Raw genomic sequence first — 25,395 nt, 5'->3', positions numbered from 1 at the left:
TCAAGGTCTGTGGATGGTTTGACTACATGGAGTACAATTGAATTCTCAAAGCTAGAGCTCATTTAGTTTGGGTGAGCAAGCTTTGAGCTGTTTCGTCCCGTGTGTCAGGCAACGTGTAGAACAGAACCTGATCTAATTTGATTTACAAAACTCATTTTAATCCCTTGCTAAACTGGTGCTTCCAACAATATGAGAAGCAAGCCCTCCTTTCATTCTGTACACAGTGGAACTGCAAAATGCATTGATGTAATCACAAGCAAATTTAAAATAGTTTGTCTACCTCTTAGCCTCTGAGACCTGTCTAGTCTCCACAGAGTTTTAGTGACCAGCAGGGGATCTCCAGGACTGGAAACAAGAACAAAATCCTGAATGGAAATTGGAAATTGCAGATCTGCCAAGTGATGACTTCCACCTCCCCTGTGATTCTGAAGGAATCTTGTCCCTCTAGATGAATATGGATGAGGGGTGGCTGGGGTTTAGAAGAATGAAGGGGGATCTCGTTGAAACCTACTGAATATTGAAAGGCTGAGATAGAGTGGATTGAAGATGTTCCCAAAAGTCTAGGACTAAAGGGCACAGCCTCAGAATAAAAAGGCATCCCTTTGGAACAGAGATGAGGAATTTCTTTTGCCAGAGGATAGTGAATCTGTGGAATTCATTGCCACAGACAGCTGTGGAGGCCAAATCATTGACAACCTTACTAATCTAGAACCTATAAATCTCTGCTTTAGGTATAATCAAAGGTTACGGGGAGAATAGGATTGAGAAGGAAAATAAATCAGCCATGATCAAACGGTGGATCAGACTGGACGGGACTTTCTATTTTATCCTTTCTATTGTGTGCAATATCTAGGTTGTACTATGGAGGAAAATGGAAGCTTAGTATTTGTAGGTCATATTGATAGTATGTTGATGGACTTCTGTGCTGAATTAACACAGGCACAGGTACTGACCAATATCCAGTATCATGTCCTTAACATGTGAGGTTGAGCAGCATTTGTGGATGCTTTCTCCCTCAATTCTCCCAAATGTAGTTGAAACCAATTTCTGTTATGTGACTGCAGACCTGGCTTGAAGCTGTTGGTGTCTTGAACGCCTAGTGGCTCTGTTATGAAGTCTGACTGCAGTGTGCAGTGTTACTAAGTGTTTTTTCTATTCCAGGATCCTCCTCTGGGAAAAGTCTCTCTCTCTATGTTTGGTTCATTTGGAGCGGCTATGGAAGTTGTTCTCATTTTGTATCCTTTCCAAACAAAAAACGTGCATTTCCATAGTGTAGTTTGCAACCTTGGGACATCCCAAAGCACTTCTGAGCCAAATGAAGTACTTTTTAAGTGTAGTCACTGCTGTAATGTGGGAAACGAGCCAATCTACTTATGAGCAATATTGGAGGAATAAATTTCAAAGTCAAAGAAAATTTATTATCAAAATTAAGTGTATGCCACCATATTGCCACCCTGAGATTAATTTTTGTAGGCATTTACAGGATCATAAAGAAATGCAATAGAATTTATGAAAAATATAGATAAATTCTGACAAACAACCAATGTGCAAAAGAAGATAAATAGTGCATATTTAAAAAAAAATAATACTGAGAACATGAATTGTATGAGCCCTTAGAAGTGAGCTCTTGATTGTTGGCTCTGAAGGACTAACCTGTTCTTCCTGAGGATAGTGTCACATGATCTTTTGTATCCTGAGTAGGCAGATTGGACCTAGAGTTGATATTTCATTTGAAAGATGGCATCTCTGAAATTGTGGCTCTCCCTTGGTAGTACAATGGAGTGTTGGACATTTATACTCGCATATTTGGAACAAGACTTGAACCCTCCACCTTTCTTATCTGGATGAGAACACAACACCCTGAACCCTAGTACTATAGATGGTAGTAAGAAAGAGAATGATGCTCTGAAGTTGATCTTTGTCTGTCACTTGAGTATTTTTGTACCTTAACTGCACTGCAGTTACCTATGGGTGTCATCAGTTGTTGGGTTTTATCGTTCACCACTTTTCATCAAACTTACCCCCAGAAAGCAGGACACCACCATGACCAAGGTAGGCATTGACTTATGTATACCTGTTTAGATTCGTTTCCTCTGAGGATTATAATAATGCATTTGTGTCCAGACTTTTGTGTTTGAGTTGTAACAGAGCAACACAATTAATAGCACATCACTGTACAAGCTCTGTTTTAGGCAAGAGACTAAAGGGTTGATAAACCCTTCTGAATCTCCCATCAGATTCTGTCTGTTTAAATACTATAAATACTCAATCTGACAAAAACCTGTATATTAGTGACTGTGAAGAATGTTTAATTTGTTTGCTAATACGCAAACTATGCCTGAATACTATTTTATCACAGTGCCTCATTTAGCTATCAACTGCGCTGGATCCACCAGCAACTTAGCAGCACATTAACATTTGACTTCATCCATGGTTTCATGTGTATGTTGCAAAAGGGAACAGGAAAAGACCTCCAAGGTGTAAGTTGCAATCAGTGCCGCTCTCCCCATAAGTTGACTCCTAGGAAAGGTAGAAAATCAAAAAAAGTTGGTCTTGGGAAAGGGAGGCTATGGTCTGCCAAGCTCCCGAAGGTGAGCAAGCTTTTTCTGGCAACACTGGCCCACAGCTAGTCCGTTTTCATAAGCTTGCATTGACTTTGCATTCACTTAAACTCTGGAATAAAATGATGGCACATAAAGCCTGTGAAAAGATCTGCCATGTTACATCCAATCTCAGTATTCCTGTTGCAACCTGTTCTCTTGTGTTTGGTCCCCTTCCTAAACTGTGGATGTGGATGATCCCAATTTCTCTTCCTGGAGTTAAAAGCTTCATATATCTCTATTCATGCTGATAATAAAGGGCTGTTATATCATAATAATACTCTCATAGCTCCATTCTGAACCTCCTTCTAAAGCCTGGATGCCCTGTCCTACATCAGGGGACCAAAACTGAATAGTATTCTAGATTGTGCCTGGTAAAGCCAGATTAATTGTTCTACAGTCCTTATTGTTTAGTGCAGATAAGGCCCCACTCTGAACCTCTTTCAAGCTATATTATGAGGAGACCAAAAATGGTCTCAGTGTTCCGGATATGACCTGATTGAAAGTGATTTAAAGGATTCTATTATCTTTATTGTAATACATAAAGCTGTTGATACATCTTTTTCACCTAGATAATTGGGAACTGTGTATCACTACTTGTTCTGAGCTCAGCTCTGCCGGTATTCGCCCGTACACTCGGTAAGTGTTTGTGCATACTTCCACAGACTATAGTTTGTGCTTAACTTCCAGTCCATATTTTTGGATCTCATAAACCATCTCAGTCTGAATTTAAAACACTTGTTATGCTCAACAAATGTTTGTCTTAGTTTATTGACTTGGTTGTTGGGCCATTCCAATTGACCTCAACATGCTCAGATAAGGGAGGGAAACAAATCAACCTAAACTCTGTTTTTTATCTTAACCATTGTGCACACTTTTTTTTGTCTGTAATTATGAAAGTGAACACTGTATACAAATGGGAAAGAATATGCCTGTGTACCACTTCATTACAGAGCACCACTGCTAATTCACGAGTTAAAGTGCAGTCATTATGTATCCAAGCTGAGAGTCAGTTTGATGCCCAACAAACAGTAAGAGGTAAATGACCACTAACCTCTGGGTTGCAGGAGGAATGTTGTTTGCGGCACCGGAAACCCCTTTGATCCTCTCCAAGTGGATCCTTGAACAAGCAAACAAGGCCTCCGTTTGATGTCTTATTTGAAGGCATGTGGGACAGTACCATGCCCCTCACAACCACACTGCTCCTTTCTTGTACATACTTGCTTTTAAGGGTTAGTTGTGATGAATGGTCATGGCTGAGACACTGTCAAGGCAGCAATGGCACAGCAAAGCCCTGGCCTTTTGAAAGGAATGGAGCAAAACATTGAAATAATATCATTAACATCTCTGTACATGCCATAGCCAACTTTTGCCAATCCTGAATGGAATCTTATGTTTAGTGGAAGAGACTGCTCAGAAATGACCCCTCATTACTTCAGAAGTAGTGAAACTGCTGTGCATTGTTTTGGAATATCCCAAAAGGGATGTGAGTACTGTAATAGAACTGAAAGTCTTTCCTTTCATAAAAGTTTTACAACACAGAAAGAGGCCAATTGCCTTATCCCTATTTATATTGAGATTTGTTTTGTAATGAGGAATAGCAACCCCAATGTAAAATGGTACAAAAGTGGTAGTTTTCAGATTCTGCAGAACATGTTAAGTTGTGAAGTGTTATTTTTGACGTGCCAATTGGAGATTTCTGAACCAAAATTGGAAAATAGCTTTTGCCATCTTGGAATATGTTTGTGTTGTCTCAGACAGCCAGCAGGTGGCACCAAACTCCATGAATTTAATCAGGACTTGTTCCCTTGGATTCAGTTATTAAAACTTACATCTGTAAAATTTGCTTTCTTCTCATATTAAGCACAAATATTGGAAGACTAGCCAAGCCTGATTGAGCATTTGCACTACAATGCAAATGCTCAATGTTTGCAACTTTTTCATGCTTGTTGGGGCAGATATACTATTAAGAGTCTTACATTATTTGATAAGAACGAAAGCAAGATCAGTTTTCGCTTTGCTGTTGAAAGGCTGAAATGGAATTGTTATTCAAAGGCTAAACCTTTTTAATTTTAAACCTTCCTTCCCTACATCTCAACTTCTGCTTTTCTGAAGCCATTCTCTCCTTTGAGAAGTGGTCACATGTCCCAGGTGCCCCGTCCATTAGAAAGTTATCCACATGCCTTGAGTGTCAAGTGGCTACACAACAGTACATGTGCAAGGATGAGTAGTGCTCGGGTGTAGAATGCTTTGCCTTTTGTTTTCCTCTACCTCTGTTTTCATGCTGACTTCATCTAGTTGTGGTATTACTACATCTGTAGCTGGGATTGTATATTCGAGCCCAAACTGGGGGTTGAATCCTGCTTCCCAAATTCATGGTCAGGTGCCCAACTTACCAGTTGCCCATGAGATGGCTCTTTCATTAACTGATGAAATGGAAATTTTATTTTTATAATTTATTTTTATTTCCTCCTTTACATTTCTGCATTTGATCCACTCTTAGACATAATTAATAATGGTATATTTTGCCACAGTCAAGCACTGGAACACTATCTCCCAAATATTTCAGCTGTAATCCTTCCCCATGGTCAATTCCACCGCAGTTATCAACAACACATTTATTTTATCTTCATGGTGATTTGATTTGATGTGTATTTCTGTAACTTTCTATGTTATTTCAGTAGCACCAGCAACTTCCTTTTCTTGTCAACTTGAAGTTCCTGCTCTAGCAGCTCCAAGCCTCAGTCCAACCAAGGTTGGAAATGGATTGTATTCAATTTATTTTCAAGGTGCTGCTCTGTGAATGTGCTAATAGAACTGAACTATACACTTCAAATTGTTTCAATCTATTAGTTTGATTTATCTTGGAGTAGATTAAATGGTCAGCACAACATTGTGGGTTGAAGGGCCTGTATTGTTCTATGTTTCCTTTGGAAAAATCAATGAGCCTGTACTATCATTTGTTGGTTGATCTATAAGCTACTTCACATTTAACTTGCCTTTTCCCTTTAATGGCTTTTTAGTTTTACAAAGATTTATTGATCTCAGATTTAAAATTAACAATTGACAATTATTTGAGACTGCCAAATTTCTACTACTGCCATATCTGCACCTGTTTTTTTTAATGCCTGGGATGGTATTTTTTTTAAATGTGTCTCCTTATTTTCAGCACAAGTTTCTGTTTTGAAAGAGGTCTGCATTGCTCCTAACCACCCTCCTTGTATAACTGGAAAAGCTTTTCACTAATTTCAGTCCCTTGCAAATTTCCTTTTTGTCCTTGTAGGTTTCGGTCTGTTACATTACACTTTTTCTTTGTTATCTCACCCAGTCACCAGAATCGGTGTTTTTTATATGCTCTTTCATGCTTTCTCCTTTCAATGTTCTATTTTCTCTTTTCTGTTTAATTATCTATTATCTGGCAATAAGGCTCTCCTCCCCAAGGGAGGGATGGGAATAATCAAGTTCGCTGCCTCATGAAATTTTATTTTAAATGTGCTCCACTGATCACCTGTCATTTTACCAGTGAACAGTATCTGTGGAAAGCCTGTCTCATCATGTGGAAGTTGGCCCCTTCAGATCTAGAATCCTAACAGCTGTTTCACATTACTCATTTAAACAATTAATTATACGAATGATTGGTATTTGTTAGGCTTTATTTCATTAGCTTCAACTATGTGTGTGGGTGCAGTGATCATGTTTGAGTTTGTCCATGCTCCTTCTGATCAAACCGGGTCATCCATGTCATGGCTTGCATTTGATTGGCCTTGCTGCTTATGACACTATCAGTACCTCAGTCAAAGAATGCATCCTGAATGGAGAATTAGTCCTAAATTTTTTTTTTTTGAACACTCTCAAACATTATGAGCAACACACACAAAACGCTAGAGGAACCTGCTTGTCAGGCAGCGTCTATGGTAGTGAATAAACAATTGATGTTTCAGGCTAAAAAGAGCTATCTCATTTGCCTTGTTTCTGACCTAGTGTTCCTGGGGTGGGGTTTTTGAGCTACAGGTGGTCACTAATACTTTGTTCCCTGATGACCTGCTCTTGTTAAGTGACCTGAAGGTTGCACGGTAGCATTGCTTTACAGCTGTAAAACGAGGGTTCATTTCCCACCACTGACTGTAAGGAGTTTTTAAGTCCTCCCCACGACCACTTGAGTTTCCTCCAACAGTCCAAATACATGCTGGTTAGTTGTGTTTTGATGTACACATAACTAAGTTAATCAATTAATCATTAGGAAGCTTTTCTGAATCAACTTGCAGGTGCTAAATTGAGTTTTGAATTGCGACTATATTTATCAGGGATTTTTTTTGTTGTTTTCTTTAGGAATCACCAACTTTGACTTGTTGGGACACTTTGGCAGGTTTAACTGGCTGGGAAATTTTTACATCGTCTTTCTCTACAACATGCTTTTTGCAGGCCTTACTGCATTGTGCCTGTTCAAAAAGTTCACCGAAACAATACAAGCAGAACTTCTCCTTGCGTTTGGTAAGTACCAGCTGTACAAATGTAATGGTGTATGAGATACCAGTAAATCATATTCAGACAGGCATTTTTTGTGTTTTTAGTTATTGAAACAGTAAATAGGATTAAATGATCTCCCATTCTGTTGTGTGTCCCAATAGGATTGATCTATTTTCAGAGATGGGTTGAAGACTGAAAATTATTGGGGAAAGTGACAAAAATGATACATTTTAGGTTATTGTGGCTTCTAAGGTTTTGAAAGATGTGGATATCCATCTACTCACAGATGGCAACAGAATCCTAATTCTGCACAGCAATCAAAGCTACAATGTTCTGGTACATTCACCATCCATGACACATCAAACATCTCTTGATGCTGAGTAATGGGTTGAGATTAGTTTGAATGTTTTAAAGGCAAGCCTATCATGCAGTGTTGCTTCCAGAAGTGTTTACCTTGGGAGCCGTGTGTCATTTGCATTAAAGTACAGATTTAGCAGATGTATAGCACGCTATGTAACAGATCTGACCTATTCCCGATTTGTGACTTTTTTCGGCTCCTGGGCTACTTTTCCTTTTTGATTGACAAAAACTGCCTTTATTCCAACATTCAACCATACTCTTGCCCTCACAATGGTCATTACTTGTGGCCAGCTTCCTTGTCTCAAAAGTCAAAGTTCAAAGTGAACTTGTCATCTGAGTAATATACAGTGCCTATAAAAAAGTATTCACTCCTCTTGGAAGATTTTGTTTCATTGTTTTACAACATTGAATCACAGTGGATTTAATTTGGCTTTTTTGACACTGATCAACAGAAAAAGACTTGTTCATGTCAAAGTGAAAACAGATCTCTACAATGTGATCTAAATTAATTACAAAAATGAAACACAAAATAATTGATTGTTGTTTAAAGGGCCTCCTTGGGCCAGCTCAAAACTTGTAACATTCTTCCTGTGTTTTGGGACAATTATAACATGGTCATGTGATGAGCTGTAAGCACTATATGACCACACCCCAGCAAGGCTTGGCACCACACTGTTCTCCTGTCTCATCCTGTCCAAGAGTTCTGCTGAAGGGTCTTAGCCTGTGACATTGACTGTGTATTCCCCTCTATAGATGCTGCCTGACATGCTGAATTCCTCCAGCATCTTGCGGGTGTGTTGCTCAAGTTTTCCAGTGTCCTCAGAATCTTTTGTATTTAGTGTGATCTGACTCCAGTTCAAATAAATAGTTGAGAATTAGAAGAAATTATTGCACATCTGTGTTTTAGTGGAAGTGGAACATCTATGGAACTTTGGTCTTGTTCAATGCCAAGTCTCAGTTTTTGGTATCACTTGGAACCCCTTTACAAGTAAATCTCTAGGAACTATCATTTACTTGATGAACATTTAATGTTCCCTCTCCAAATATTTTACAGTTTTTGACACACTGATCCAGTCCCCAGTTACAGATTTTGGAGTGACCCCCTCCCAGTATTATTGGCAAGGTTACCATTGGAAGCAGATGTAGCCATGCCAACAGCTTTCTTGGTCTCTGAAAGAACTTTCATTTACTTAAAGACCAGTTTTTCAATTAATTCCTCATGCAGTTACTGAAAAAAGGAATCTGCATAACCTGGATTACATACCTTCATTTGTGGTGTTCTGGCTTGCTTAAAAATAAATCAACAGGGGTTAAAACTATGGCCATGTGGTCAGTCACATGTGACGTTTGTCCTGAAATACAATCCCAGTATGGTCCCTCTGGGTTAGTCCACTATGTAAAGGGTTCTCCTCTGGGAGCCATTTCTAATCTCTCATTGTCAACAAATTGAATACAATGGCTGCCCAAGCTTATTCCGAGTGGTGAAGATAAGGGGGGGAATCGAGAGCCTCACCCACACCACGCGATTAGGAGTCTGTACCCACCTACTGAAAGGAGTTGATATTGGCACGTAAGCACTGCTTCATAAAGCAATTCTGTATTGTAAGGGGGGGAGGGAATTATACTTCAAAAGCAAATAACAATATAACTAATTGTATTATATTTTTAAGTTTATCAAGATAATTTGCACAGATTGTTGAACCAGTTTAGTTAACCACAGTCGTTTGAGGTATTTGAATGTTTTTGTACTGGCTTTCTAAGATGCCAGTTGACAGTTTTCTTTCATTAAATAAGCTTTTTTTTTATCCTAAAGCATTTCACCTGAGGAGAGAACATGACACAGCTTGATGCTAACTTCTGTTTGATGATATATTGGGACAGATATAAAGTGTGATGAAGCTGGCTAAGTTGCAAACTTAGCCAGCTCTGTTACGGACACTAGCCTCCCCAGCATTCAGGACATCTTCAAAAAGCGACATCATCATTAAATACCCCCTTCACCCAAGGCATGCCCTCTTCTCATTGCTACTGCCAGAGAGGAGGTACAGGAGCCTGAAAACACACAGCTTCTTTCCCTCCGCCATCAGATTTCGGAGTGGGCAATGAACTCACCCATGAACACTTCCTCACTATTTTTGCTCTCTTTGTGCCCTACTTATTTAATTTAAATGTTTTAATGTATTTATTGTAATTTATATTTTTATGTATTGCTGACACAAAACAACAAATTTCATGACATATGTCAGTGATATTAAATCTGATTCTGATTAAGGAAGCAGGATTTAGAAGGCACTTTGAAGGAAAACAAAGTTTTAGAGAGAAGAATATCCACACATTTGTCTTCCAACAGGCCTACATTCATTGTCAGTGAGAGTATGTATGTGATTTGTTCACATGCAAGCCTATTGGGTTGAATGCAAGTTGATGTCAAATGATGTGTTCATTTGATGTAATTTGTACAAAATTATGCCATGTGTAGCAAAAGCTGTAAGAATGCTAAAGCAGGGTTTAACTTTTGACTGGTTGAGGTTTACAGTGACTTAAAAAGGGCCCAATGCTATTCTGATGAAAGCTTTGACGTGTGTATTAGCATTACAATCACCTGTCTTCCTGATATTCATCTGCCTGGTGTCTGTTCTCCCCTCTTTGCATTTCTCTACCACTCCCACAGCCATACGCATCATCTTCTTCCTGAACCCCACCCACCATCAAAGCGGTCCTCTCTCTGACTCCTTGTATGATCAACCACACCAATCCACTTAACCCTCTTCTTTGACTTGCTTACTTTCACCACAATATAGGAGAGATTGCAGAGCGTGTCTAACCTACTGTGCCCAATACCGTGTCCAGACGCAGTAGGCATCCCCTTCAGCATGCTCTTTCAAACTTCTCCATGGGCGCAGTTAATTGTATTTGTTTATTTTTATTTTTACATTGGTTTGTTGGTTGGCAGTTTTGAATTCTTAATATTTTGGAATGCCATACACGCTTATAGCTTGAAAGCTGGCGAAGCCACTCTACGACTAAGGTTAAACAAAAGAGATTCAGCAGATGCTGGAAATAATTGAGCAACACACACAAAATGCTGGAGGAATTCAGCAAATTAGGCAAGATAAACAGCTGAGACTCTTAAACAATTGAGTGTACATACCTGTGGCTATTCCCCTCAATAATTAAGTATATAACTTTAGGTACAATTGAGGGGAATGACCTACAGGGGCAGCCACAGTGATCGGGTCTCTGGCAGTGAGTCTGGTGTTGTGACTCAGGAGAGCAGAGGGGTGGAGAGGACTGTGGTAGTGATAGAAAATTCCATAGAGGAACAGAGATGAGATTCTGTGGATGTGATAGAGACATCCGGATGGTGTGTTGCCTCCTAGGTGCCAGGGTCAGGGATGTCTTGGATCGGGTCTGTGGCATTCTTCAAAAGTGAGGATGAGCAACCAGAAGTCTTCGTGCATATCAGCATCAATGACATAGGCAGACAAGGTGAGGAGGTTCTGAGGAGAAATTTTAGGGAGCTCGGTGGAAAGTTGAGAAACAGAACCTCCAGAGTAGCAGTCACTGGATTGCTGTCTCTGTCGTGCACCAGTGAGGGTAAGAATAGATAATTTGATGTAGGGAGCAGGGATTGTCTCTTCTGCACAAAAGGGATGGGTTACAAATACAAATACTTTATTGTCACCAAACAATTGATACTAGAGCATACAATCATCGCAGTGATATTTGTTTCTGCGCTTTGCGCTCCCTGAAATACAAATCAAAGTAAATATAATAAAAATTTAAATTATAAATCATAATTAGAAAATAGAAAAGGGAAAGTAAGGTAGTGCAAGTCAGGTCCGGATATTTGGAAGGTACGGCCCAGATCCGGGTCAGGATCTGTTCAGCAGTCTCATCACAGTTGGAAAGAAGCTGTTCCCAAATCTGGTCGTACAAATCTTCAAGCTCCTGAACCTTCTGGAGAGAAGTGGGACAAAAAGTGTGTTGGCTGGGTGGGTCGTGTCCTTGATTATCCTGGCAGCACTGCTCTGACAGAGTGCGGTGTAAAGTGAGTCCAAGGACGGAAGATTGGTTTGTGTGATGTGCTGGGCTAAATTCACGATCTTCTGCAGCTTCTTCCGGTCTTGGACAGGACAACTTCCATACCAGGTTGTGATGCACCCTAGAAGAATGCTTTCTATGGTGCACCTATAAAAATTAGTGAGGGTTTTAGGGGACAGGCCGAATTACTTCAGCTTTCTCAGGAAGTAAAGGCGCTGGTGGGCCTTCTTGGCAGTGGACTCTGCTTGGTTAAACCAAGTCAGGTCATTTGTGATATTCACCCTGAACCCAAGGGGGTGGGGGCTCCAATATACTTGAGGGCAGGTTTGCGAGAGTTGTTTGGTAGGGTTTGAACTAATTTGGCAGTGGGTTGGGAATCAGAATGATAGGGCTAAGGATGATGTAGTTGGTTTACAACAGAGGCAATGTGTAGTGAGACTGCTAGCAAGGAGAGGCTGTTGATAGAGCAAAGTTGCAGTCAACAGGATGAGTTGCAGTGTGAAAGGTGGGTAAAATCAAAAAGGGAGAATGCAGGACTGCAAGTGTTATATCTGAATGCACGCAGTTTTCAGAACAAGGTAGATGAACTTGTAGCACAGTCACAGATTGGCATATATGACGATGTGGGCATCACTGAATCATGGCTAAAAGAAGATTATAGCTGGGAGCTGAACATCCAAGGATGCACATTGTATCAAAAGGATAGGCAGAGGGGGTCACTTGGCTCTGTTGGTTTAAAGAAAAATGAAATCAAATCATTAGAAAGAGGTGACATAGGATAGGAAGTTGTTGAATTGTTGAATCGTTGTGGGTAGAGCTGAGAAACATGGATAAGAGAGCCCTTATGGGACCCCTAACAGTAGTGAGGATGTGGTCTACAAATTACAATGGGAGATAGAAAATGCATGCCAAAAGGGCAGTGTTATGATAGTCATTCCATTTTTCAATCTTTTTATTGATTTTCAAATAAAGAATATACAAATCAGAGGAGGAGTTTAGCAAACAGATAATATAAAAGACATATAAACAGCAATAAAAAAACAAAGTATATAATGTCAAAATCAAATAGGTAAAATATTACGCTGTTATATATACAATGGTCAAAAAAAACTACAACTCCTCATAGCAATTGTAAAAAAAGATTGGAAATTTTATTTGATAAAGGAAAAAAAAACACTTAACTAAACTGAAACCAAAAAACGAGAAAGAAAAAAGAAAGATTGGGCAGTCCAACTGAGGATAAAATTTTTAAAAAAAGAGAGAAAAAAAAATCCTTCCAGTCATCTCCGAACCTTCACAGATAAGAATTTTCCCCAAAGAGAATAAAGAAAAATAAATAAATTAATCAATTGATTAAATCTTGTGAAAACATTGAATAAAGGGTCGCCAGACTTGTTCAAAATTAAAAGATGTATCAAATATCCGGCTTCTCATTTTCTCCAAGCTTAGACATGACATAATGGAGGAGAGCCAATAAAAAACAGTAGGTGGATTAGATTCTTTCCAGTGCAGCAAAATAGCTCTCCAAGCCAGTAAAGTTGAAAAAGCTATCACATGTTGGGCGGAAGCAGACACTTTGCTTGCTTCCTCTGGAATAATCCCAAAAATTGCTGTGTGGATTAGGTTGAACATCCACATCTATAACTTTAGATAATATTCCAAACACCTCCGTCCAAAAATTGTTTAAACTTACACATGACCAGAACATATGAGTTAGAGTAGCCACTTCTGTGTTACATCTGTCACAAATAGGGCTTATATTAGGAAAAAATATGGGGCAATTGATCTTTGGACATATGGGCCCTGTGTACTATCTTAAACTGAATTAAAATATGGCGTGCACAGATAGATGAATTATTGACTAAATAATAAACTTTACTCCATTGATTGTCTGAGAGTGAATGTTGAAGTTCTACTTCCCAGGTGCGTTGAACCCTATCATTAGGCGACATGCAAGCATTCATTAACTGTTTATAAATGATAGCTATTAATCATTTTTGAAAAGGATTAAACTGAAAAATAGCATAAGCTAAATTTAAAGAGCAGGCCGAGGGGTAATTTGGTAAAAAAAAAAACCGAGTTATGATAGTCGTGGGGCATTTCAATATGCAGGTAGATTGGGAAAATGAGGTTGGTGCTGGATTCCAAGAGGGGGAGTTTCTAGAACACCTACAGGATGGCTTTTTAGAGCAGCTCATGGTTGAGCCACCAGAGGATCAGTTATTCTGGATTGGGTGTTCTGCAATGAACCAGAATTGATTCGAGAGCTTAAGGTAAAAGAACCCTTAGGGGCAAGTGATCACAATATGATCCAATTCACCCTGAAATGTGAGAAGGAGAAGCTAAAGTCAGAGGTATCAGTGTTACAGTGGAGTAAAGGGAATTACAGAGACACGAGAGAGGAGTTGGCCAGACTTGATTAGAAAAGAACACTGGCAGGGATGATGGCAGATCAACAATGGCTGAAATTTCTGGAAGCAATTCAGAAGGCACAGGATATATACATCCCAAAGAGGCATAAGTATTCTAAAGACAAGATGATACAACTATGGCTAACAAGTAAAGTTAAAGCCAGCATAAAAGCCAAAGAGAGGAAATATAATAGAGCAAAAATTAGTGGGAAGTTAGATTGGGAAGCTTTTAAAAACCAACAGAAAGCAACTAAGAAAGTAATTAAGAAAGTAAAGGTGGAATATGAAAATAAGCTAACCAATAATGTTAAAGAGGATACCAAAAGTTACTTTAGATACTTTAAGTGTAAAAGAGAGGAAAGAGTAGATATCGGACTGTTGGAAAACAATGCTGGAGAGGTAGTAATGGGGGCAATGAATGGTGGATGAGCTGTATAAGTATTTTACATCAGTCTTCACTGTGCAAGACACTGGCTGTATGCTGGAAGTTCCTGGTGTCAGGGGTCATGAAGTGTGTGAGGTTGCCAATGCTGGGGAGAAGGTTCATGGGGAAACTGAAAGATCTGAAGGTAGATAAGTCACCTGGACCAGATGGTGTACACCCCAGGGTTCTGAAAGAGGTAGCTGAAGAGATTGTGGAGCCATTAGTAATGATCTTTCAAGAATCACTAGATTCTGAAATGGCTCAGGAAGACAGGAAAATTGCAAACATCTCTCCAAGAAGGGACAGAGGCAGAAGAAAGGAAACTGTAGGCCAGTTAGTCTGACCTCAGTGGTTGGAAAGATGCTGGAGTTGATTGTTAAAGATGTGGTTTTCAGGATACCTGGAGGCACATGATAAAATAGGCTATAGTCAGCATGGTTTCCTTAAGAGAAAATCTTTCCTGACAAATCTGTTGGAATTCTTTTGAAGAAATAACAGGCAGGGTAGACGAGGGAGATGAGTTGATGTTGTGTACTTGGATTTTCAGAAGGCCTTTGACAAGGTGCCACACATGAGGCAGCTTAACAAGCTGCAATCCAATGGTATTACAGGAAAGATACTAGCATGGATAAAGCAGTGGCAAAGTGTGGGAATGAAGGAAGCCTTTTCTGGTTGGCTGATGGTGATTTGCATTCCAAGGGTTCTGTGTTGGGACCGCTTTTTACGTTATCTGCCAATGACTTGGATGATGGAATTGATGGCTTTGTTGCAAAGTTTATAGACAATATGAAGATAGGTGGGGGGGCAGGTAGATCTCAGGAAGCAGAGAGACCACAGAAGGATTTAGACAGATTAGGAGTATGGGCAAAGAAGTGGCAGATGGAATACAGTGTCAGAAAGTGTATGGTCTTGCACTTTGGTAGAAGAAGTAAAAAGGTAGAGTATTTTCTAAATGGAGAGAAAATTCAGAAATCTGAGCACAACAAAACTGAAGAGTCTTTCTGCAGGAATCTCTAAAGGTTAATTTGCAGGTTGAGTCAGTGGTGAGGAAGGCAAGTGCAATGTTAGCATTCATTTTGAGAGGACTAGAATATAAAAGCAAGGATGTAATGTTCGGGCTTTATTAAGCACCGGTGAGGCCTCAATTGGAGTATTGTGAACAGTTTTGGGCCCCTTATCTTAGAAAGGATGTACTGACACTGGAGAGGGTTCAAAGGAGGTTCACGAAAATCAATCCACGATTGAACTGCTTGTCAGATGATGAGTGTTTGATGGCTCTGGGCCTGTATTCTCTCTAAGCACTGAGCAGATTTGGAGAGGTTGAGATTGGCTTCTCCAGCAGTGAAATCTAGGCCCAGAATGATTCGTTGCAGCGGGGCCCGGGTCCTAGTTCAAGGTTCGGACAATTTAAACATCAGCCAAGATTGTCTGGGGGTTTCTCTCCCTGTGATGCTAAAGCTGTGAGACTGTCCCTAGTTGCTGTGCTTCACGTCTGTGAACCTTTCAGCAACTTGCCCCATTAATATGATGAACTGAATACTGAGGCTTTGGGCCTCCTTCAAGCTGCTCCAGGGATTTGAATCTAAGGACTCAGTTTAGTTCAGAATGCTGTTGCCGTTGCTCGCTTCCATTGATTGCACGATTCATTTCGATTTTTCTTCTGTCTTTCTCTGTGGGCACTGAGGAGTTGGTCTTATTTTTTTTAAATTGGGTTCTTTCGGGTTCCATGCAAATCTTAAGGTTGTGTAATTTATACATTATTTGATAATAAATGCACTTAGAATCTTGAGTCTTTGTACTCACTAGAATTTAGAAGAATAAGGGGTGACCTCAGTGAAACCTATCAAATGTTAAAAAGTCTTGATAGAGTGGATGTTGAGAGGATGTTTCCTATGATGGGAGAGTCTAAGACCAAAGAACACAGCTTCAGAATAGAGGGGCGTCCTTTTAGAACGGAGATGAGGAAGAATTTCTTTGTCCAGAGAATGGTGAACCTGTGGAAATCTTTGCTGCAGGCAGCTGTGGAGGACGAGTCTTTTTGTATATTTAAGGCAGAGGTTGATAGGTTCTTGATTGGTCAGGGCATGAACAGATACGGGGAGAAGGCAGGAGACTGGGGCTGAGAGGAAAATTGGATCAGCCATGATGAAATGGCGGAACAGACGCAATGGGCCAAATGGCCTAATTCTGCTCCTGTATCTTATGGTCTAAATCAGGACTAAGTTCATTTAGGTGTTTTGTGGGCTTCCTTTGCGCTCATGGTATTTTACAGGTTGCTGCCGTGGTGCAGGGTCATTCCTATTCAGGATCAGAGCAGTTTCTGAAATCATGATCAACAGTAGCAGATTTACAAGCAAAAGTCATTCTTGTCGCCAAGGCTCAAGAGAAAATTTGGGTAATTTGGCACTGACAGGGAGTTATCCCTTTCCCATACTTGGTACACTGCATCTTCACGATATATTGAAGCCCCTTGATTTCTTTGTAATCCCCATTGTACACCTTTACACAATTGTGTCAATCTTTAAGCATTCACCAGCTTTTACTGCTTCTCTAAACTGAAAAATGGGTGCTGGTGCTTTTGTTTTTCGACTTAATCTCCCTCTGCTCCCCCACCACCACCCGCCCTCCGGCCCTGCTCCAATTCTGAACACTCAACAGTGAACTATTGGTCACTTCAACCAACTATTTCAACTTTAATTATCTGTGAATTAATTTTTTTAGAAATTAAATTTAATTGATTATTTTTGTTTAGTTATTTCACAAATACTTAATCATCCATTTGACATGTGCCTTTGATTTTTACTTCCATTTTTAATTTTTTCTTTATCTGAATAATTTATTTGACCAGGAGCCAAGTTTCACAATAACTTGCGTCTTTGACCAACTGGAGTAATTCCAAAATATGAAAAGATTATTGACTCAAATCCTGTGTTCGAAAATAATTAACTTCTATTCCTGGATGTAAAGATTACCAAAAAAACTCAGACAGGCCTGACCAGGCCTGGGCACACAGTGGGGAGTTCCTTCATCACAATGTAGTCTGACTTTTTTTTTAAAAGTCTTTAAGTTATTTATAATTATGTTTGATAAGATTACTTTCAAATAGACCTGTCAACTCTTCTAACTCTGACTTATCTCCGATCAAGGAGGTAAGTTGTGTGCACTGATTAACAGGAAAAGCAAATTTGATTCTGCCATTTCATCATGGATCTCAAACTCTTGAGACTGAGTAGTTGGGTAACACAGGTTAGTTATGAAAATAATTAATTGCAACCTCCTTGTGGAATTTTGCAGGGGTGGCTATGTGTAAACCTCGTTAAAGTTAATATTGTGCCAGTCGCGTCTGTAGATGAGGAATCCATGGGTTGGGTTGGCTTTCCCTTCAGGCGATTGGATTCTGAAACCACTTACGCAGAGGAGTCTCAAATTAAAATCTAAAGCTACAGTTTCAATTGATTAACTACACAAAGAAAATAGGCATTCAGTGGCGTTTCACCTGGTCTTGAATTTATGAATGTTGTGGTGCTAACTCCTTCTCAAATATTCTTTCTTTCAGGTTTGGATAGACACCCCCCTTCCAATCACACGAGCCAGCATCTCTGTCAAGGTGGATCCAACTAACAGCAAGAGACTCTCGTAGCGTTGCTGATGGGTCATGGTAGATGAAACCCAAAAGGACTGAACCGTTTTGAACCTATACTGTGAAAGCTGCTATTGGTTGATTTTTGAAGCATCAAGGCTCCTGTCTCAGGGCAAGGCAGCGTCAACTTTAACCTCAGGATCTTTCTGATCCTTAGGGCCGCCCAGTCAGAAACCTTTCCCACTACAGCAAACAAACTTTGTTTACATCAATTGGAGCTGGAATCTCTTTTGCTGTTGTGAGGTATACCTCATCAAGTAATTGCAAGATAATCCAATGTGGTTAATACTTCAAGTGATTAAATGTTTACACTCAATACTCTTGTGCACTATTTTTAATGTATATTTAGCATATTTTATTTGTGTATTTTTGCATTGTTGGGTTTTTTTTTAGTTTGTATTGAAAAAAGATCATTCCGTTTTTGTTATTAATTTACACTTGGACTGTCAAAATGCAGAGATTTGAACAAATTGCATTCTGATGACAGTGGATTAGAGAACAGAAAAATTACGCTCAGGATAAAACTGAAGCTTGTGTATAGTGGCTGAAGCTTAAGAGTTTTGACCATGTTAATCATTACAAGATGCTACTTGTGGAGAACCCTTTAGGATTTGTTCAATTCAGAACCATAGAATGGAGGCAGTGGAGGGTGTCTGCTGATAAAGTAACCCAGGCAGTTAACCTTGGAGTTAGGATGGTTGAGTGTGATTTTCTCTGAAGCTTCTAGAACATTGTAAGTAGTTATTGAGCTTGTTGTGATTTGTAAAGGGAAATGAACATTTTTTTATTTAGTAACAAACTTGTGCAAAGTTATGGGAGTTTAATCCACACTGGTTACTGGCAAAAACAAAACAGTTGCTTTGCTAATGGAGGTGTTGAGGTGACTGATGAAATGATGTCTCTTGTTCCATTGGTCTTTATATTCTTCAGTTTTCATTCTGTTAATTAAGTATCAGAAGCTATAAATGTGCGGTGGTGCACATATATTTAGGCTGCTTTGTGCCTCCCTAGTCAACCAAATTTTGTTGGATTGAATTATTGCATTTTATACCAACCAGCTTAGAGGCAGCATTATATCAGTTACCTGACAGCAGTTAAGGGGCTTGGCAAGGCAGATCAATGTTGCATAAATATGTGATCCATCAACAAATTATTATCACTTTGAATGTCAAAAAATGAGGATGATAATGTTTCATGGGCTTTTTGGGCAACTGGATTTTGGAGATTAGTGTGGTGACTTCCATGCTTTAATAATTTACATATATAATTATGTTATATAAGTTGATGTGATCATTAATTCGTTTGTAAAGTCACTAGCTCCCTGTGTTTATTGATAATGTATTTTCTCTCTACTGTGACCTCTTGCATCACAACCAACTGGAGGCTCCTGTGTACTCCGTGTAGGCGGGCTGGGTCTCCTGTCTCTGTTCTTCCTGACAGTGATCAACTTTAGCATGATGGCATCAGAATTTGAAATTGGTTACTCATTTCTTGCAATATGGTGGAGGGAAATTTCAGCCCTCCAGAAAGTGATTAATTATCCACTTGATTGGCACCACTATAGAAGTTCAGAAAAATGAAACTTAAACCATAAAACATTTGACAAACTAATTCTCCAATTGCAGCCTTACACTCCTCTTTGTCCCCCAGAGTACTGGACATAAATCTGCTTTCCTGTTCCTTAATATTCAGACATCAGGAAAATATTTTCAAGCTGTTATTATTTTAAATTGTGCTATATTATCCGTTTCTGCAGTTAAAATCATGGTCCGCTGAGTAAAGATGTCAACAAACTGTAGGGTAGCATTTGAAGTTTAATTTGGATAGACATTTTAAGATATGTAAACCAGTTATATAGGGAGTAACATATTTTGTGGAAACTGTCAATATTGGTGTTAAAATTTAATGACTGAATCTGAGGTTACTAATGGACCTCATTAAAGCAGGACAGAAACCTGTACAAAGCTAAGCAGTTGACATGCTGGTAAAATCAATGTGATTTTCGTGACCTTCTAGCAGTACCTAAGTGAAGGAAGGTTTTGAATTTGGAAAAGAAGGTGGAAGCCTGGATAGCAAGAGTTTTAATAATGATTGAGTGAAGTCCTGTCCTTGCTAAACTTCTGTGTAATCTCCTTGCAAAAGGTATTGGAAATTGTAGTTTGCAATAATCTAACTATGTAACTTCAAAGTACAAGAAAGTTAAGCTGTCTTGCTAGGTGAATGCCTTATTTGAAGGTATTTGTGAAGATACAAGTGTGGAATTATAATGTTCCTCGTTAAAATCTGGGTTTTGGTTAGAAATTACATTTCCTTTTGTCGGTTAGGACCACACCCACCCAACATTCAACAGAAAGATTTGACAAGGCACATATGTCATTAATGTGTATGTGTCTTTCCCATTTTTGGAACAGTAAAATCTTAATTTTTTTATTGGATTCTCAATCAAGAGTCTCAACTAAGTAGTTTTAGCATCAAAACTCTTGGTTGAATTTTATTTACAAAGGTTTGCTCTGCTGAAACGGAATTGAGGAATTGGTGGTCCTGTAGGATTGTATTTCAAGTCTGTACTCACTGATAATTTTTGTATATGATAAGCTAATTATCTCTTTGAGCCAAGCACAAATTTATTTCACACATAAGACATGGGACACCTGAGCAGACTGGTGTTAGATGTTCTGTGATCTGGCCACGGTCCTGAACTGTCATTAAGAGATGATCATATTTTAAGAAACATCTTAAAATCTTAACATCTGCCGGAAGTAAATTCCTTGTATGTGTTCAGGTACTTGGCGATTAAAGTCTGATTCTGATTCTGATATTCCAATATATTTGATAGGTCCAAAATAATATAAGAACAAGCCCATTTGCAATTTCCTTAATTGTCTCTTTTAATGGAGCAAATGGACCTTGCAGAGACTGACAACCTTTCTAATGTTTATATAATGCTGACTTAAAATATGAATGCATGTAACCCACTTCTCCTCTATTTTTGTTGGAGTGTTTTCATGAGATGGTATTTTGTTTACAGGCCAGGTGAGAGGTTTTCATTGTTGCTGTTTCTTCCTGCGTGAACGTGTTGCCAAAGAGATTGGTTCTTGCCAATATAATAAACCTTCTTCAGCTGTTAAGAATATTAATTTAAACTTTTTTTTAATTTAAGTGTTTTCAATATTACCATTATAACAAAAAAGTTTTTGATGCACTGGTAGATGTTGACTGAGAAGGATACAACAGAACCTTTTTGGTTGTAATGTAGTAGCAATATGAGTGTCATCTTTGTTCCCGTCCCTGCATGTTAAATGGTTCTTGATGGTCGTGAGCATCACAGTCAAATTTTTGTATGATGGGTTGAACTACTGAAAACTGTGGTTCATTCTTTTCAGATTAGTCTATAAGCTGGATATAGTTGAGTGGCCTGTATTAACATAACTTGTTCAGTTACATATTTAATGTAACTATGGTTCAGCTGGCTCTTGGACACATTACAGATAAAGGGTACTCATTTGCATTTTTGATTTAGTCCTGTGTTAGTACTTACTTGCTGGCCTTGCACATAAAGGTTGCTTGGATGAAGTACCGAGGATAGTTGGTGCCCATTGAATTATATCCCATTCTGACTCAATGCCTTCAGCAGAACGACCTCACTTCAGTGTGCATCAATTTTTGCCCCTCTGCCAGGTTTGACATTCCAATTGTAGTGTTTGGATTTATTTAAGTTGGTCTATCTGGCAGGAATTCCCAGTAATGAAGTATATTTTTAGTTATGGTTTTCTGGTTTAAGATGGTGCTGGTGAACACAGCGACGACTTGCTGGCAGCAAACACAACCATTACTCACACTTTTTATCGAAAATGATCACTGCAACTTCTCTTTCGGAGTTGAGCTTTCGACTGCCTGTACAACCTGACATTCTTGTAGTGTGAACTGAAGTCTCTAAGGTCTCTGCAGCATGGTGTGTATGGGCTGAATGGAGGCAGCGGCATCCAGGCCTAAGAATGAGGAACAGCTCATTGTTCGGCCAATTTAAGCGGTGGGCCAGATTGGAAAGGTCAGGGTGTCGGGGCTGGAAGCAAGGGACAGGCCAGTGTTCAGCTCGCTACTCTGCCAGGTTTACTCGTCTGTACTGAACTGAGGCTGTGACCTGCAACTAATAGGCTTTTGGACTGGCTTCATGGCTGTGGACTCACTTTCATGAACTTCAGTTCCGAATGTTATTTGCTTACTTTTATTGTTTGCACAATTTTTTTTCTGCACTTTGGGTGCTTGACAGTCTTTTTTTAGTGGGATCTGTTGGGTTTCTTTGATTTGCAGCTGTCTGTAAGGAGACAAATCTCAAGGTTGTATATAGTATACATCGATAATAAATGTACTTTGAACTTGAACTTTGAACTTTAGACTTATGGAAGCCCAGCATTCCAGTATCTCAGCAGCCAGTCTCTGAAAGTAGTTTTATCTTGGAGTGAACGTCTCTGATGTGTAATCATCACCCCGATGAAAAATGTGTCATTTTGTTCAATAGATATGGGTTGTGTGATTTGAAATTGAAGTGCAAACCCATGTTGTATTTTTCCATGCAATCTGTTAAATAAAATGTAAATAAAGTTTTTAATCAAAATCCATTTGTCTTCTCACTTGTTGGATTGGGTGTACTTGCTGTGGAATTCTATTCGCCACCTTTTGTGCTTCAGACCTTAATCTGTGGCAGTTCTGGGTTTCTTCATTTTTATTTTAAATTACGACAATTCTTGTATGTGAGCTCGGGCTCATTGTGAATGTTTGCAACTGCCAATTGAGTTAAGTGAATGCAGAACAAGGACAAAGAACAGTATTTATTTTGACTGCAGGTTTTACCAGAGAATAGTAGCACTACATTTTTCTGTCAGGCTAGGTGCTTTACTCTCCACATTAATGTATACCTTCAGAAACTGACTTGAAACCAATTTAGTTTTTAAAAAAAAATTAAATTGAAAAGGTAGCTGTCAATTAAATAAAGATTTCATCAAATCGAATAATAGTTTTTGCTCCTTAAATTTCCTTTGCTTTTAATTTCAAACTAAATGCTGCATCAGTCATTATTTTATGTTGGAGTTTATTGCATTCAGAATAAAATGATATACATTGAAGTCTTTACCTTCTCCCAACCCAATTAAATATTCACAAGAACCCCTGAAGCAATACCAGTGAGGACTGAGCTAGTGTTTCATGTGAAATTGAATGTGCTGCTATTCCTGTTTTGTGAGCCCTCACAATATTGGTTGATAATTTAGGACTGTGCAATAAAAGCCTTGTCACCTTTAACTATGAAAGGAAGATGGAATATTAAGTAAATATAGTTCTTCTGTATGAGTGTGTTTGAAGGTTCTTGTGTCTAGATGAAACGTAAGTAGTGCACTGGTGAATAAGCTATTTCTGGCGGCTCAGAGTCCTGGAGAGATGTAACACGGGGAGAGGCTTTCCTGCCCACGGAGTCCACACCAATCATCAACTACCCATTTACACTAATCCTGCATGAACCCCAATTTATTCTCCCTGCATTCTGATCAATATCTGCCCTCACCCCCCCCCCCCCAACTCCACTAGATTCTACCTGTACACTGAATTTACAGCGGCCAATTAGCCCACCAACCTGCATGTCTTTGGGATGTGAGAGGAAATCTGGGTGCCCAAGGGAAGCCCACACAGTCATAGGAAGAATGAGGCAATTCCACACAGCACCAGAGGTCAGGATTGAGCCAGGTCACTGGTGTTATCTACCGTCTGTACCATCGTGTTGTCCCACTGTGTGGTCTTCCCTAATAATGGTTTAACTATTTCAGCTCCATTGCATTGAATGTGGAACTCAGAAGCTTGAACAAAATTAGACTACAGAGCATATTCAAATTTGCAAAAGCATTTCCTGCTTCTGGTCACTTGCTTGAGATTCAATGACAGTCAAGTAAGCAGTTAATATTAGTTGGCCAACCTACTGGTGGAATTCCTATTCTTCGGTCATAGGATAGACCCATTGTGGAATGAATCCACTTTAATCCTGTTGGACTTACTTCCTGCCTCCCTGTGACCCAAATGTAAACCCCCAACCAGGTGGTACTGGACTTTTAGTCAACTCGAGCTTGTACAGCTTGCTTTATCACCAGAGAAATGGGTGATGTATTAATGACTGAATATCATTGGCATCAAATGCATACCAGGATGTAATTCCTGAGCATTGTCCAAGTTAGAATTGAATCTACTTCTCCACAATCTTTATCCCTTTTTCAGTCAAGGTGACCACCAATGATCTGCTGTCCATTCACTTGATTTGGGGTCTTACAACAGACATTACTTTCAGGACACAAAAGAGAGAGGTGAAAAGCTTTTATGAGTGGTGGGAACTTGAAGGATGGTTGCAGCAATTTTAGATCGTAAGACCATAAGACAGATGTAGGAGCAGGGTTAGTCTCTTTGGCCCATTGAGTCTGCTCCACCATTCCATCATAGCTGATTTACTCTCTCTCTCAACCTTATTTTTTTGCCTTCTCTCCCTCACCTTTTAACATCATTACTGGTCAAGAACCTATCAACTCCTGCTTTAAATACTTCCAGTGACTTGGCCTCCACACCCCAACTGTGGCAATGAATTCCACAGATTCACTACCCTGTGGCTAAACACTACCACATACTTTGCCTTTTGCCTATCAGCCGATCTTCTGTCCATGCTAGTATCTTTCCTACAATATCACAGGCTCTTAATTTGTCTATTAGCTTCATGTGTGGCACCTTGTCAAAGGCCTTTTTGCAAATCCATCCATCCTGCCTCTTTTATCCTCAGAGGGAGCCCAAACTGAATCTGGAATTGAATGTTTTGGACCAAGAGAAGAGAGGGGTGAGATGGGAGAATCTTATTTATTACATGTTTGGGCTGAAACCTTTGGAATGTTTCTGCTTTTTTCCTTGTACATTTTAATCCATTCTGCCAGACACTACCACTGATTTTGTGTTTGTATATTTTTATTGTTAGGCGAGTGGAGCTATATCATCAAGAAACTTTGAAGTTTTCAAACAGCTTTAAAATAGTTGTACCGCAAATTTGGCCTAAATTAACTTCATCTCATTAGATATTTTTTATTTCCATTTGGTGATGCGATTAGTAAAGTTTTTTTTTAGTTCCTGAATGGCTGTCATCAAGTGGCACTTTACACTGGGAGGATTGTAGGAAGAAAGCCTTCCTATTTGATTTAGCTGTTCTATTAAGTACAATTGTGTTTGTCATGAGTGATTATTCTATTTTTTTTTGGGAAAGGAAATATAATTTCAAATGTTGCCTCTGCTGCATTTTGCAGATAATGCTGAGAAAATGACACTGCTTGGTATTTGGATCTTGAATTTATTTTTCTTTTTAATGACTCTGTTCTTCCTGTCTACTGATTGCTACAACTTTTACACGGGAGCTCCTTGCTGAGGAGAGATGGG

At 39.2% G+C, this 25,395-nt stretch overlaps 1 protein-coding gene across 3 annotated transcripts in view; it reads left to right on the top strand.

Moving 5' to 3' along the window:
- Positions 1–22,559, top strand: part of lmbr1l (limb development membrane protein 1-like) — an 84,541-nt gene extending 61,982 nt beyond the window's left edge. The window contains exons 13-18 of one of the 3 annotated variants that reach the window (XM_059955974.1): positions 1,162–1,235; positions 1,962–2,052; positions 3,173–3,239; positions 5,282–5,355; positions 6,930–7,091; positions 17,863–22,559. In XM_059955974.1, coding sequence (XP_059811957.1) covers positions 1,162–1,235; positions 1,962–2,052; positions 3,173–3,239; positions 5,282–5,355; positions 6,930–7,091; positions 17,863–17,946 — 552 coding nt within the window. In that variant the 3' untranslated portion in view covers positions 17,947–22,559. Of the gene's footprint in view, positions 1–1,161; positions 1,236–1,961; positions 2,053–3,172; positions 3,240–5,281; positions 5,390–6,929; positions 7,092–17,862 lie in introns of all 3 variants that reach the window. The other 2 variants (XM_059955973.1, XM_059955975.1) reach the window with 2 other exon arrangements.
- Positions 22,560–25,395: the final 2,836 nt, after the last annotated feature.

This window comes from Hypanus sabinus, chromosome X1, assembly GCF_030144855.1.
Source record: "Hypanus sabinus isolate sHypSab1 chromosome X1, sHypSab1.hap1, whole genome shotgun sequence".
NCBI lineage: Eukaryota > Metazoa > Chordata > Chondrichthyes > Myliobatiformes > Dasyatidae > Hypanus > Hypanus sabinus.
This window is presented reverse-complemented; position numbering and strand designations above follow the sequence as displayed.